This window comes from Nicotiana tabacum, chromosome 5, assembly GCF_000715075.1.
Source record: "Nicotiana tabacum cultivar K326 chromosome 5, ASM71507v2, whole genome shotgun sequence".
In the NCBI taxonomy this organism is placed as follows: Eukaryota; Viridiplantae; Streptophyta; class Magnoliopsida; order Solanales; family Solanaceae; genus Nicotiana; species Nicotiana tabacum.
Genome location: NC_134084.1, coordinates 145,079,235 through 145,095,095, shown reverse-complemented (window position 1 = coordinate 145,095,095; position 15,861 = coordinate 145,079,235). Strand labels below are relative to the sequence as shown.

The window sequence follows — 15,861 nt, the reverse complement described above, 5'->3', positions numbered from 1 at the left end:
ACTGCACAAGCTATTCTCTGTAGAAACTGTAGTTCTAAGCATGGCATTACTAGATGAGCTTGGTCATTATAATGTAGGATACATCATGTTTTAAAGTCGGATTATCGGATATGAATTTACACCAACCATTTCAAGATGGATTTCAACAAGGTAAGAAATCAGGATATGCCACACTTTCACTTTCAGCCCGATTCATCACCTGCATGCTCTTCATGCATAGTACTCCTAAATCTACCAAATATACATTTTTTTTACCTTGAGCTTTTGCTTTTTAGCAAAATGTAATATGGTTGTTCTTCTTTTCATGGCCTGTTCGATCTCTAAGCTTGGAATCAAAGGGTCCTTAAACACTCTCTCCAACTAGAACCATATATAAATTTACAGAAGTTTGATGAGTTGCCAAGATGGTAAAGCAACATTTTAGGTGATTTTGTGATTGGCTAAGTCAACTCTGTATTTCTCCAAAATGTATCATACCATTAAAAGTAACTCTACACCTTATATGTGTATGGGTCCAAATTTGGACGACCACGACCATTGACGAATACGACAAATGACGAGATCCCGGTAACTCAACGTCCTGTGGAGGACGACAGACAAGCGAACAGAGACTGCATGACTTTTACAGTAGTGTAGGCCCAACAGGGGGCACTAGGAATATTCGTTCGAATATTCTCTATGATATGTCTTTTAGGATTCAGAAGGGGTTTGTCCCTTATATATAGTTGGAAAACAACCTTGTAAGGGTTTTTTTTTGCTTTTTTTAGCTAAGAACACTGACTGTAATACTTTTCTACATAAATGATTGTCATACTTAACGTTCGATCACTCATCTGGGCAAGATCAAGAAATATTGTCCACTGTGTTCATCTTTTATACCTTTTGTTTTAGCATTTATTATACTTAGCTAACATTTACCCCTTCATTTTCTTTAATTGATTTATTCAAATAGGTTCTAATATCTTTTGAATCAAATAATTTGACGCCATCTGTGGGGATTTCTATAGCTGAGATTTTAGTTTTGTCTAGATCCTTGAAAGGGATAATCACCTCTTCTTAGCCTCGAAAGACCAACAATGACAGGAAAGGGGGAAGCAAGATTAAAGGCAATAGTAGGTGTCACGAACAACCTTCTAGATTCCATCAACTAAGCCGGGAGGGAAGAAAATGAAAACACAACGCCAAGCGCTACACCTGAGGGAGATACCTTACCCCCTCCCCCCACACGAAAGCCTGACTGTCTCGCGTGAGAGGGAAACCTCAACATCCGCAGCAGGAGAAGTACCACCGGCTATGAAAAGGATATTAGAAGAGTGGTTGACAAACACCTTGAGCAACATACTCGACAAACCCGTTCAAAGGGATATCGGAGGCACAATACACGCAGAAACCGCAACTGTCGCCGATGAGCCGGAAACTCCATGCACAGGTAACACTCATACTGTCATTGATACAGGTAACGATGCACTTGTATCCATCATAAAGAAAATAGAAGAAATGTAAAACGAGAACAAAACGCTCCGTGATCAGATGAAGGAGCATCAGGAAAGGGTCGATAAAATATCGCGTGCTCCGAAGTTGCTGCCAAAACGTGACGTAGGCCGATTCGTCGAGCAACCATAAAGTGAAGGGGAAGCTCCCCACTCTATTCCAAAAACCTTCAAAATGCCGCCATACTTGAAATTATATGATGGCACCACGGACTCGGAAGATCACATAATCCACTACGTCATGGCAGTAAAAGGCAATGATCTGTCAAAAGAACAGGTGTCATCGGTGCTACTAAAAAAGTTCGGCGAAACCCTAATAGGGGGAGCGCTGACGTGGTATTCCCAACTGCTGGCACGGTCAATATCAATGTTTGAAGAAATGGCAGATAAATTCTTCACCGCTCGCGCGGGAGCGAAAAAGGCAGAAGCCAGGGTAAATAACATCTTCGCCGTTAGGTAGACGACAGGCGAGGGACTTCGAGATTAACTAGCCCGATTCAACAGGGTAAGAATGAGCCTACCAAACATATCAGAAGGGATAGCGGTAACAGCCTTCCAAAATGGGTTAAATAGAACGGGTCGAAAGCAACCAAAAAGCTACTAAGTAGACTCATGAAGTACCCTTCCACCACGTAGGAAGAAATACATAATGCCTATTGTGCCGAAGTAAGGGCAGACGAGGACGACCTAAATGGTCTGATCCAACGGCTAACATCGTTCTAAATCAAAACAAGGAGAGATCACTGCAATGATGGTCGAAGGGATCAACTATCCCATTTCAATCGAGAAAGGCATCAGCCCTATATCCGGGCATCCATCCCGCCTCCTCTACGACATGCAGACGTCACGCCTCGACACCCCGCACCACACCGAAACGAAAGAGGTATGCCTCAACTGTTATCTGCTCATAACTTTTGCGTCTCCTTCAGAAATAGTGTATGCACTAGAGAAGCTCGGCACAAAGGTGCAGTGGCCACAAAAGATGAAGTCATATCCGAGCACCCGGAGATCGGATGTTCTATGTGAATTCCACCAGGAAAGGGGACACAAGACTGAAGACTACATAGGTCTGCGACAGGAAGTGGTAAGAATGCTAAACCAGGGACACATGAAAGAACTGCTGAGCGATCGAGGACGGGTTAACTTTGCTCGTGGACACGATCAACCTTAAAGACTCCCAAAACCACCTTCACCATCTCGTACCATACAAATGATCATTGGCAGCGGCGATGATACGGTAATCAATCATGTGAAATTCACCAACACACACAAACTTAAGCGGACAGTCGCTCATGAACGGTACGACGACCTCGAAGATAGTATCATCTTCGATAAATCAGATACCAACGGGTTGTATTTCCCTTACTATGATGCTTTGGTTATAACTTTACATATCGAGGATATCGATATAAAAAGAATAATGGTGAATGACGGAAGCGGCATGTGTATTATTCATCCACGAGTTCTCATACAGATGAGACTCGAGGATAAGATAGTATAGCGTTGCATAACACTAATTGGTTTTAATAATGCAGTGGAACGAACCTCTGGAGAGATAGTGCTACCCGTTCTGGCAGGAGGAGTCACTCTGGAAACAACGTTTCACGTCATGAACCAGGAAACAACCTACAACGCTATCATAGGGCGTCCATGGATACACATCATGTGAGCCGTCCCGTCAAGTTTCTATCAAGTAATCAAATTTTCTACCCCATGGGGAATATTCAGCATCTGGGCGAGCCACGCACCGCCCAAGAATGGTACTGAATCGCCCAAAATTGCACACACACCCAACAATTAAAGGGGGCAAGTGCGGAAGCATAGCAATCAGCCATATCGGGAACCAAACCCGACATACAAATAGAGGCCATCAAAGACCCGGATGTCGTAGAATCCTGCAAGGCAACCGTAGAAGACCACGACCCCGTTCAATTGGACAACATTGACAGCACGAAAAAGCTTATATCAGACACAACCTCTCAGAACCAGGTAAGTTCCATGAGTTCTTAACTAACAGTGCCGATTTGTTTGACTTTTCCCATTCAGATATGTCGAGAATCCCAAGGGACATCGCCACACAGGATGAATGTCGACCCTCTTTACCGGCCAGTACGGCAAATGAGAAGAAATTTTAATGCCACAATCAACGAGGCAGTCAACGAAGAAGTTGATAAGTTGCTCGCTAATGGTTTTGTCCGGGAATCAAAGTATCCTCAGTGGGTCGCCAATGTGGTCATGGTAAAAAAGAAGAACGAGAAGTGGCGAATGTGTGTCAACTTCACCGACCTGAACAAAGCATGCCCAAAAGATTCCTTTTCGTTACCACATATCGACCAGCTCATCGATGCAACGGCTGGGTACGAACTATTAAGCTTCTTAGATGCCTATTCTGGTTACAACCAAATTCTAATGGCAGAAGAAGACCAAAAAAAGACCACTTTCATCATTCACCAAGGAATGTACTGCTACAGAGTCATGTTCGGAGTCAAGAACGCAGGGGTGACATATCAAAGGCTAGTCACCAAGATGTTCAAAGAACAACTCAGAAAGACTATGGAGGTCTACATCGACGACAGGCTAGTGAAGTTGAAAAGGAAGGAGGATCACATTGGTCATCTGAAGGAAGCCTTCAAAATATTGAGGCGATACGGAATGAAACTGAATCCTAATAAATGCACCTTTGGTGTAACCTCAGAAAAGTTCCTCGGTTTTTTGGTGTCACAAAGGGGTATCTAGGTCAACCCAGATCAGATCAGGGCCATCAAAGGAATATCGAAGACATTAACAAGCAAAAAGTAGGTACAGAAATTGACAAGATGAATAGCCGCTCTGTCGAGGTTCATCTCACGATCATCAGACAGATGCCATAAATTTTTCAATGTACTAAGGAAGGATCACGGGCTACAGTGGAATTCAGAATGCGTTGACGCCTTAAGAAAACTGAAAGTGTATATGTCCTCACCGCCAATACTCGTCAAAGCAAACCTGGCAAATGCCTCCTGGTGTACCTAGCAGTCTCCAAAGTCGCAGTAAGTGTAGTTTTGGTCCGCAAAAACAAAGGTACACAATCTCCAATTTATTATATCAGCAAAACCTTAATTGATTATGAAACAAGGTACCCACACCTTGAGAAACTAGCTCTGTCATTAGTCGTAGCTTCACGAATGCTTAGATCATATTTTCAATGTCACCCCATAAAGGTGGTAACAACCTTTCCCCTCAGGGGCATCCCACACAAACCCGAACTATCGGGTAGGTTAGCCAAATGGGTCATAGAATTAAGCGAGCACGACATAACAAACCAACAACGAACTGCTATAAAGTCATAAGTGCTCGCCGATTTCCACGCGGAAGTATTGCCTAAAATAGAGCAGGAGGCGCTACGCGCTTCCGCACATTTCGACATCTAGGTCCTCTACACGATGGTGCATCTAATGCATCAGGATCGAGACTGGGACTCGTTCTCGAAGTCCCTACAGGCGAAGTAATTCGCTAGTTCATATAGTGCCCCGATATGACTAACAACGAGGCCGAGTATGAAGTTGTGATTGCAGGATTGAAATTAGCCCTCTAATATGGCGCTCGACTACTCGTCCTCCATCGCGACTTTCTACTCGTGGTGAACCAAGTCATTGGGACTTTCAAAGAACGAAGACTACAAAAGTACCAGTCAGAAAATCACAAACTGCTACCAGAATTTGACGAATGTCGTCTCGACCAGATACCTAGGGCACAGAACATCGAAGCGGACAGTCTTGCCAAGTTAGTGGCAGCCACCAAAAATATCAACAAGGAAAACGTGGTCACCCTTCTCCATTCCTCAATAGACCAGGTCGAGGTACATTCTATAAACCTAACTTGGGACTGGCGCAACCGTATCGTAACATATTTGTAAGAAGGAACGCTCCCACAAGATAAGAAAGAAGCCAAAAAGCTCTGAATATAGGCGGCCAGATACAGCCTCGTAAACTATGATCTTTACAAAAGGACGTTTGGCGGCCCCACTGGCCAAATGCCTTGGGCCAAATCAAACAAGGCAGGTGCTAGAAGAAGTGCACGAGGATCACTGCGGTGCACATACAGGAAATCGAGCCCTCGTTAGATGCCTCATCCGCGCAGGATACTACTGGCCTACCATGAAAAAAGAAGCCATAAATTACGTTAGGAAATGTGAACAGTGCCAAAAATACGCCCCTATGATACACCAAGCAGGAGAACTCCTGCATTCCGTCACTTCGCCATGGGCATTCATAAAGTGGGGGAAGGATATTGTCGGACCACTCCCGGCAGGATGAGGTAAGGTACGCTTCCTTTTGGTTTTAACTGACTATTTTTCTAAATGGGTGGAAGCAGGTGCATACACTCAAATACGTGAACAAGAAGTTATCGCATTCATATGGAAAAATATAATATGCCGCTTCGGCATTCCCAAAGAAATCAGCTACGACAACGGACCTCAGTTCGTCTGAAAGAAAACAACAGAGTTTTTTGAAAAATGGCACATCAAGCGAATATTCTCCACACCGTACCATCCCACCGACAACGGCCAAGCTGAATCCTCCAATAAAATGATATTGAATATATTAAAAAAGAAGCTCGAGGACTCCAAGGGGATATGGCTTGAACTGCTGCCAAAAGTACTATGGTCATACCGCACCACGCCAAAAACTAGCACAAGCGAGATGCCATATTCACTAGTCTACGGGACAGACGCGGTTATACCCGTCAAAGTCGGAGAACCTAGCCTGAGATACTCCAACAAAAGCGGACCAAGTAACGACAAAAGTAGGCTATAAGACCTAGATGAAGTCGAAGAAAGAAGAGATAAGGTTCACGTAAGAATGGTAGCCCAAAAGCAACAAGCAGAAATGTACTATAACAAGAAGGCCAAAGTACGACCACTCAAGGTCGGAGACTACGTCCTCAAAGCTAAAACACAAGTAGCGAAAAACCTTAACGAGGGAAAACTGGGAACAAACTGGGATGGGCCATATAAAATCACGGCGGCAGCAAACAAAGGAGCATTCCAGTTAGAGACAATAGAAGGAAAAGTTCTCCAAAACAATTGGAATGTCACCCATCTCAAATACTTCCACTTCTGAAAAGAGGCACCGCCTAAGTCGTACTCTTTTTCCCTCATCCGGTTTTTGTCCCAATCGGGTTTTCTCGGTGAGGTTTTTAATGAGGTGGCAAGGGAGACGTCTCGAGGTCCGAAGTGTTGTTCATTACCCTGCCCATCGATGTGATCTCCAGGTCGAGTAATAAAAGGAATAGGTATAGATAGCCAAATCTCCATTATATGTATAAAGTCAACATGTATTTCCTACAGGAATATAATCAAATCTCCAACGTATGAATGAAACTCCCAATGGCTAAGGCCATCGACAAAGATACAAGTTCGACTTCATTCGAACTACGACATGATACTATTTCGATGCCAGCTCGAAAGTAACATCCCAATGGCCAAGGCCATCAACAAAAATATGAGTTTGACTTCATTCGAACTACGACGAGATACTATTTCGACACCAGCTCAGTAGTAACATCCCAATGGCCAAGGTCATCGATAAAAATATGAGTTCGACCTCATTCGAACTACGACGAGATACTACTTCGATGCCAGCTCGAAAGTAAAATCCCAGTGGCCAATGTCATCGACAAAAATATGAGTTCGACCTCATTCGAACTACGACGGGATAATATTTCGATGCCATCTCGAAAGTAACATCCCAATGGCGAAGGCCATCGACAAAAATATGAGTTCGACCTCATTCGAACTACGACGGGATACTATTTGATGCCAGCTTGAAAGTAACATCCCAATGGCAAAGGCTATCGACAAAAATATGAGTTTCAACCTCATTCGAACTACAACGGGATACTACTTCGACGCCAACTCGAAAGTAACATCCCAATGGCCAAGGCCATCGACAAAAATATGAGTTTGACCTCATTCAAACTATGGCGGGATATTACTTCGACGCCAGCTCGAAAGTAACATCCCAATGGCCAAGTACATTGATAAAAATATGAGTTCGACCTCATTCGAACCATGATCGGATATTACTTCGATTCCAGCTCGAAAGTAACATCCCAATGGCCAAGGCCATTGACAAAAATATGAGTTCGACTTCATTCGAACCACGACGACATATTACTTTGACGCCAGCCCGAAATTAACATCCCAATGTCCAAGGCCATTGACAAAAATATGAGTTCGACCTCATTCGAACTATGACGGGATACAATTTCGACGCCAGCTCGAAAGTAACATCCCAATGGCCAAGACCATCGACAAAAATATGAGTTCGACCTCATTTAAACCATGATGGGATACTATTTCGATGCCATCTCGAAAGTAACATCCCAATGGCCAAGGCTATCGACAAAAATATGACTTCGACCTCATTCGAACTATGACGGGATAATACTTCGACGCCAACTCAAAAGTAACATCCAAATGGCTAAGGCCATCGACAAAAATATGAGTTCGACCTCATTCGAACCATGACGGGATATTACTTCGGCGCCAACTCGAAAGTAACATCCCAATGGCCAAGGTCGTCGACAAAAATATAAGTTCGACCTCATTCGAACCATGACGGGATATTACTTCGACACCAGCTCAAAAGTATCCTCCCAATGGCCAAGGCCACCGACAAAAATATGAGTTCGACCTCATTCGAACAATGTTGGGATATTATTTCGACGCCAGCTCGAAAGTAACATCCTAATTTCTAAGGCCATCGACAAAGATACAAGTTCGACTTCACTCGAACTACGCCAGGATATTACTTCGATGTCGGCTCGAAGGTAACATCCTAAAGGCTAAGGCCGTCACTAAAGAAAAGGGTCTGACATCACTCAAATCGACAAAAATATAGCAAAAAGTGCCATTGAATCAACAAAACAATTTTTTCATTACGATAAAATATTACCGGCACCTATCTTTACATTGGGCTCAAAGATGCCCTTACAAAAATCCTACAGCAAAAGTAAGTACAAACCAAAAATTACACATCATCCATAGTAGCATACACATCCTCGTACCAAGAGTCAGACGCAAGACGGTTCGCATCATCAAAGTTTATATCATCTCCGTCAGGCGTAAGTGGGTCATATCTGCATGCCTCACGAGATGCCCGAGCTTTGGCACGCATATCCTGAAGTTCTACTTCAGATGTCCTCCCGTCGGCATGAAGAGCCTTGTACACATCAAGCTGTGCCTCGGCGTGAACCCACAAATCATACAACTGACGAGGCACGATGGGATCGGCCAAAGCATGGGACGTAGAAGGTTGTGAGTGTCGACGCGTGTCCTTCGTTATCAGTGATGCCACTTGTCCAATCAACGTGGGTAACTCCGCCTCTAACCCCTTAGCACGCCCCTCAAGCCCCGCTACCTTAAGCATGGATGCCTCCTTCTCTTTGGTCAGCTCCGACCTACAGATACAGAGTGTATTTATCAAGACCGCCACTTCAAAAATAGCAGTCGCCAGTTTATCAGCACTTACACTAAACTCACCGATGATCTCGTTAATCTCTGCCCGTCTTCATACCCAATTTTTTAGTAAAACAAGCTATCTTTGCTTGTAGGTCAGCATTCTCGGCCATCACCCCTCTATTTAACTCGAGCTCATCTTCCTTCACCTTAAGGGACGCCTCGAGTTCACTGTTGCGGGCGATGACCTTCATAAGGTCCTCGTCTCGCTCCCTCAACTCCTCGACCTTGCGCGCTAGCTGATCCTCCCTCTATTTAAGCCTTTCGCGAAACAGTTGGAAATCAAGGTCCTGATGGTAGATGTCGGCTATCGCACGATACTTGTTTCGATATTCTTGGTATTTAGAAGACATCTTCCCATAGATAGCCGCCCTCTTCCTTTCCCAACGCTCGTGCTCGATCTCCATGATAAGGGTCTGGCACAACAAGAAAAAAGTTAAAGCAAAAAGATAGGTCGACAATATCAATGCAAACCTAATGACGAAAAGGAAGACAAAGATATCTACCCGCAAGGCCATGCCGGCGACATTCGAGACAACTCCATGTCGCTCATCACTCTAAGCGCCTTGCTCTCGGGGGCGCCACATAAATGGGCTAAATCAGACGGCACCTGATCATAGTTCGACAACAAGTTGTAGTCCCCAAGGACAACTATATGTCAATCAGAACCCTCCACTCTAACCTTCACATGAGTATGGCATTCTAAAAACTCTCGAACATCCTCCGGGTCGACATTTGAACCCGAGCCTTCGCCCTCGACGTGCATGACCCCTCCAACATTAGATGATGCGCCAGCCTCAGCGGAGCACACGGAGCCGCCTCCTAGGTAAACCCCTTCCATTGGGGAGACCTCCCCGCCAAGATGGCGTCGGCCATAAACGTGGGCACAGGTGTCGTCTACGATGCACCCATCCTGCTTTTACCGGTGTCCACAACCATATCCTTCCCTAGCTCCACTCTCCTCCTTTTCCTCAGTAACAACTCATCCCCATTAGAGGATTCGTCCACGAGGTGAGGGGTCGGTACAGAAGAGGCATCTTCCTTCACGACCATATCCCGAGAAGGATCTTCCATTTGTATCGGCTGAGCACGACCCCCTCGGACGGATTCATTCAAAGTAAACTGCATTCTTGCAACGATAGCCTGTCAAAATGCAGGGACTGGGGCCCTCCGCCTAGAAGCTCCTCGACCTGTCATCTTGAAGATTCAAATCAATAGACATCGGTATATAACCAACGAAGTGATACAGGGGAAGACATTTACCAGATGAAACTCTTGGCCCAAAACGTTTCACAAAAGCGGGCCAATCTCGGGTCTCCGATGCATGAGGCAACAAACGGGTTACCCAATCCCTTATGTCTGCAATAGGGTGGGGTGGTCACCCCATAGTTGCGAACGAGAAGCAAATAAACACTATAATGAATGAAGAAGAAAAGAAAGAGTAAAACAAGTAGCGACACTTACGATTCTCGTTCCAGCGCTCCGGGAACCTAGCGGGGTCAGATACAATATGTTCGGTTTTGACAAAGAAGTACTTATGCCAAAATTTGAGACTTGCTCGGTTGTCGGTCCCAACTACCAGCCCTTTTGTCCCACGGTGCCTCAAATGCACCATAGTGCCCCTATGAAATCTAGGTGCGAACAGGTGCAGAAGGTGGTGAACGGTAACCTCGCACCCCGCCAACTCCGCATACTTTGTCAACAGCAGAAGTATTTTAAGCGTATATGGGGAAAGTTGCACCAGGAAAACCTGATAGAATCGACAGAACTCCTCCGCTAATGGGAGAAGAGGGAAGGAATGACCTATCACGAAAGGGTACTCATACAAAGCACAGTACCCAGGCCTATGGACTTCCACAAAGTCCCTTCCCGCTGGAACCATATCAACATGAGCGGGGATGCTATATTTTGTACGGAGAGCATCGATATGAACTTGTTCAGTTTTAGAGACCACGGGGGTAGGAGGAGGAGGAGGATCTTTGAGAAAGTCACTTCGAGACATGGGGTGTCTCGGCAGCAACTCCTCTATGGTGGGAAAGTTGTCTCCCTCTTCCACTGTCATGTCCCCACCGCCAGAGGGGAGCGCCATGGACAACAGGGTGGCGTCAGAGACCCCCTCATGAGATCGATGTGTTCTAGGCATATTTTCAACGGAAAAGGTGTTAAATTAACAAAGAAAGCTATGAACGAAGAATGGGAGAAGAGGAAGCAGAAAAATCGTTGGAGCAAACACGGGAGGGATGAGAAAGGATAACCAGAAATGAAATGGCCAAGAGTTTTTGAAAAAATAAACCCTCCACATATTTATAGGATTGGGTGGCACCAAAATCAAAGTGAAAGGCTGCAGAGTGGCATCGAAATCGAAGCGACAAGCCCTCAACCCCTATCTCGAAAAAACGCATAATGATGACGCACGTGAAGATGATGTCATTTCCCGATAAGATACACTATCCAGTGTCTTGTTGAGCACGCTAACCTCCCATTGTTGGCCAAGCCACAACGCTTCGTAAAATCAAATTTCTCCACAAGAGTGGGTGGTGTCCGCTTATCAAGGACACATCAAGTTGCAACCTCGACAAGCGGCGGGACTAACTGTATGGGTCAAAATTTGGACGACCACGACCATTGACGAATACGACAAACAACGAGATCCTTGTAACTCGACGTCCTGTGGAGGACGACAGACAAGCGAACAGAGACTGCATGACTTTTACAGTAGTGTAGGCCCAACAGAGGGCCCTAGGAATATTCTTTCGAATATTCCCTATGATATGTCTTTTAGGGTTCAGAAGGGGTTTGTCCCTTATATATAGCGGGAAAACAACCTTGTAAGAGAACTTTTTTGCTTTTTTAGCTAAGAACACTGACTGTAATACTTTTCTACATAAACGATTGGCATACTTAATGTTCGATCACTCATCTGGGCAAGATCAAGAAATATTGTCCACTGTGTTCATCTTTTATACCTTTTATTCTAGCGTTTATTATATTTAGCTAAGATTTACCCTTTTATTTTCTTTAATTGATTTATTCAAAAAGGTTCCAATATCTTTTGAATCAAACAATGTGTACGTTGTAGCTTTCTTTTCTCATTAACTATCAATATGAAACTTTGTCAGCACACCCGTTTCGTTTTCCGTTCACCAAGTCACATTTTCGCACTAATTTGTTACCATGAATTTACATTGTTTTCTAGCCAGTCGGATTCACTTTTTACTTTTTCTAACCAATTTACATAAATTATACACATGTTACACATGAGTTACACATATATTATATATTTGCCAGCTATTTTTAGTTTAAACAATTGGGGAACGCCTATTTAAGTTAATTCTTCTTTAATATAATTTTAAACTGAAGAGGCTTTAGTATAATTGTACAGACTTCTTTGGAAGAATGCTCAAGAAGATGGATAAAGGAGAAAATTATATGATAGTAATAGTTCAAAAGTATACAGGAATAAACTCACACCCAAACAACAGTAAACAGAGAAAAACTGAGTGGACTGAGGAAATTTGGATCATGGGTCCCCACTTATCCATATTAGTCACTCCAAAATCTTGATTCTGATGTGGATTCCTTATCCAATTTACTCACACGTGGCAGCAACTGCAACTGCATCAATAATATCTCTATGGATAATACATGATTTATACTACTCCATATCATATCATTTCACATCCAAGAAAACAAATCAAAACATATAAGACGATTTTCAGAATGGCCTCATCTATAGCTAATTGTATGCAAATTATCTCAGCTAATCCAGCCAAGAAATCCATTGCAATTCCATCAAACTTTTTGGGTACAAAGATTTCACCTTTGAATATTAGTACTGCTCACAAGAACAAGAAACATAGATCTTTGAAAGTGGTAGCTGCAGTTGGAGATGTGTCTTCTGAGGGAACAACTTATTTGATTGCTGGTGCTGCTGCTGTCGCATTGCTTGGAACTGCTTTTCCTATACTCTTTTCCCGCAAAGACACGTATTTTCCCATTCTTCTCTGTTATTTTAATTGTCGATTTAACCATATGGTATTTGAAACGCGCTAGCCTAATTAATTCGAATTCGCACCGAATAGGCCACCAAGTGGAGTGAAAAACTGTGTAAAAAAACTCTCTATTCTCATGAAAAATCGTGACCTGTTAATTGGCCACATTTAGAGCTGTCCCTTTTATTGATTTTTCTCGATGAAGGAGAGCAACGGTCAAGTTGTCTTGCGTGACCTATAAGTCACGGTTCGAACCGTGAAATTAGCCTTGCATCAGAGTAGGTTGCCTACATTACACTCTTTTGGGGAGCCCTTCCTCGAATCCTGCATGAACACGGAATACGTTATGCACTGAATTGTCTTTTTATTAGTATTATTTTTCTTGGTGATGTTTTAGTAATTGGGGAGTAAAACACATTGTTTTGAATTTGGTTGTTTGAATAGGTGTCCAGAATGTGATGGAGCAGGATTTGTGAGGAAAGGAGGGGCAACTTTGAGAGCAAATGCAGCTAGAAAGGATCAAGTTCAGATTGTATGTGCAAACTGCAATGGTCTTGGCAAGCTCAACCAAGTTGACAAGTAAAGAGCAGCAGATTAGACAATAGTATAATACTACTTACTATATAATTACTTCTTACTTTGTACCTGTCGAACTTCTTTTTTATTTTCTTTCGTTGGGTATATTTATAGCTGTAGAACTTGTAATCATGTATACAGGAATTTCTCCTTCAATACATTTGCAAGTTCTAATATTCTTTATATTCTCAAAATGCCCATAATTTCTCTTGTTTAGAAACTCCAATTAGTTCCTAACTGAGTTTATACAAGATCTTAGTCCAATTGAAAGGTTTAATTATTATATGTGGTATGATGAAGCCTTTGAGCAATGGTAAAGTTGTCTACTTGTGATCTATAGATCAGTTCGAGCCGTGAAAGTAGCTATAAATGTTTGCATTAGGGTAGACTGTCTACATCACACCCTTTAAAGTGCAGGGGGTCCCCGACCAATTCTGTGGCCTAAAGCCAAACTTTACGAGGGGGCCTTAACTTTTTAATTTATTTATTTAAAATCTATTTTTTAGCTTTTCTTAGATATAAAGTTATAAATAATTTTCTTACACAATCAATAACTCCAAAAAAGTATTTCTCAATCGACAATATAAATAATCCATTTAACGTTTCTTGTGACATTGTTGTTCTTAGGTAAGATTTTTATCAATTTTAATTTTGAAAACTTCTTTCCGCTGAAGCAACGGTAACGTGAGTTATTAACATTACTCCATAAGCAATTTAGGCATTTGGAAAAAAATTAAATCTTTTTATTTGATTAAGTGTATCAATTAAATTGTTATTTTCTAATTGTACTATTTTTCTTAATACCTTTAATTCAGAAAATAAATCTAAACCATCAATATTGAATTGATTATTATGCTTTAAGGAACATCCAAAATTAAGGAAATGTTTTTTCAAATTTCCAACATTTAGTGATCTTAGTTTTTACTGCCAAATAGAAAACCAAGAATATTTTCATATGCTTCAAATTGTTCAAATCTATTTTGAAGTGAAAAAATAGCCTTGTCTATTATGTATAAAAATAATTAACTCTAAAGGACTCTTCGAAAGATTTTGAGATTTCATTATCAATATTGCATCGAATTGTTACTTCCTATACATCACATATTTTTTATAAATTGGGGTTCGATATTCATTTCAAGTGCAATTTCCTTGGTAGAAATCATTGCAATTGCAAATACTTCTTCTCTATATTTGTTAAAGATTTTCACTTTACAAAACTCTTTTTTAAACTTATACATAATCTATTAGGTGTAACAACAAATGGGGCTCCCACAAATATGGGGCCTAAAGCGATTGCTTTACTTGCTTTATGGAAGGGCCGTCTCAATAAGGTATTGCCCTTTCCCAGACCATGCATGAATGCGAAATACTTTGTGCATCGTATTGCCCTATGTGGTATGATCAGACCGGGGGGCGCAGGAACAAGAAACTCCATGCACATATTGCATGGTCTAGGTTAACTTTCATTCGCCGATTACGTTAAGAAATGCATATCGTGTACCATATTATGATTAACCAATACAAATACTCATAAAAAAAAATACAAATAATCATCTCAATTTATCACTCAACTGTATAAGTTACTATAATTTGGTTTAATATCTGTTAGTAGACTATATTTGTAAAATAATTCTAGAGAATATAAAATAACGTATAAAGAGAAATGAAAAACAAAAACAGAATTTAATCCGAGCCCACTGAATTCACAGTGTTTTCTTAAGGAATTTAATCCCCTCCTAGTACCCAAGGTTATGAATTATTTCCTCTTAGTATAGAACGAATTACACACTGGTGTAGTGGTACTTCAAACCCCAGTGTTTCAACGAACACAAAGTTCGGTAGCAAATCACACTTATTGTTGCTTTCTTTGAAGTTAAAACAATGCAGAAGGAGGAGAAAGTCAAAAGTTCGTATGGAAATTCTGAGCAGAATAGACTTGTATTTATAGCCAAAGTTGGGCTGAAATTTGAAGAGGTGCAACTCTTCAGAATGGCTGTTTATGCAAAACGGCCATAGCATAAATGCCATAACATAAATGGCTATTTACTTAACAATAAAGAGGGAAAATTAAAGAGGGTAGTTTAATTTTCAGTTACACAACTAAAAAACGGATTGAATTTAATATTAATATTTATTTTAATATTAATATTCTGTTATTAAAACGAATATTTAATAACATTTCTGTTAATATTTTACTATTAACAAATAAATTTGGTCCAAAAAATTAATCAATCAATCGTTTGACCAAATCTGAAGTCGAAGCCAAAGCCGAGATGAGTGAGCGACGACAGTGCGAGGCTTG

The 15,861-nt window shown here is 41.8% G+C and overlaps 1 protein-coding gene across 1 annotated transcript; it reads left to right on the top strand.

Annotated features, from left to right (window-relative positions):
* The first annotated feature begins 12,647 nt into the window (after window positions 1–12,647).
* Window positions 12,648–13,735, top strand: LOC107798595 (uncharacterized). The gene is made up of 2 exons (XM_016621605.2): window positions 12,648–12,977; window positions 13,428–13,735. The coding sequence occupies exons 1-2, from the start codon at window positions 12,712–12,714 to the stop codon at window positions 13,564–13,566; spliced, it is 405 nt and encodes a 134-aa protein (XP_016477091.1). The 5' UTR covers window positions 12,648–12,711; the 3' UTR covers window positions 13,567–13,735.
* The last annotated feature ends 2,126 nt before the right edge of the window (window positions 13,736–15,861 follow it).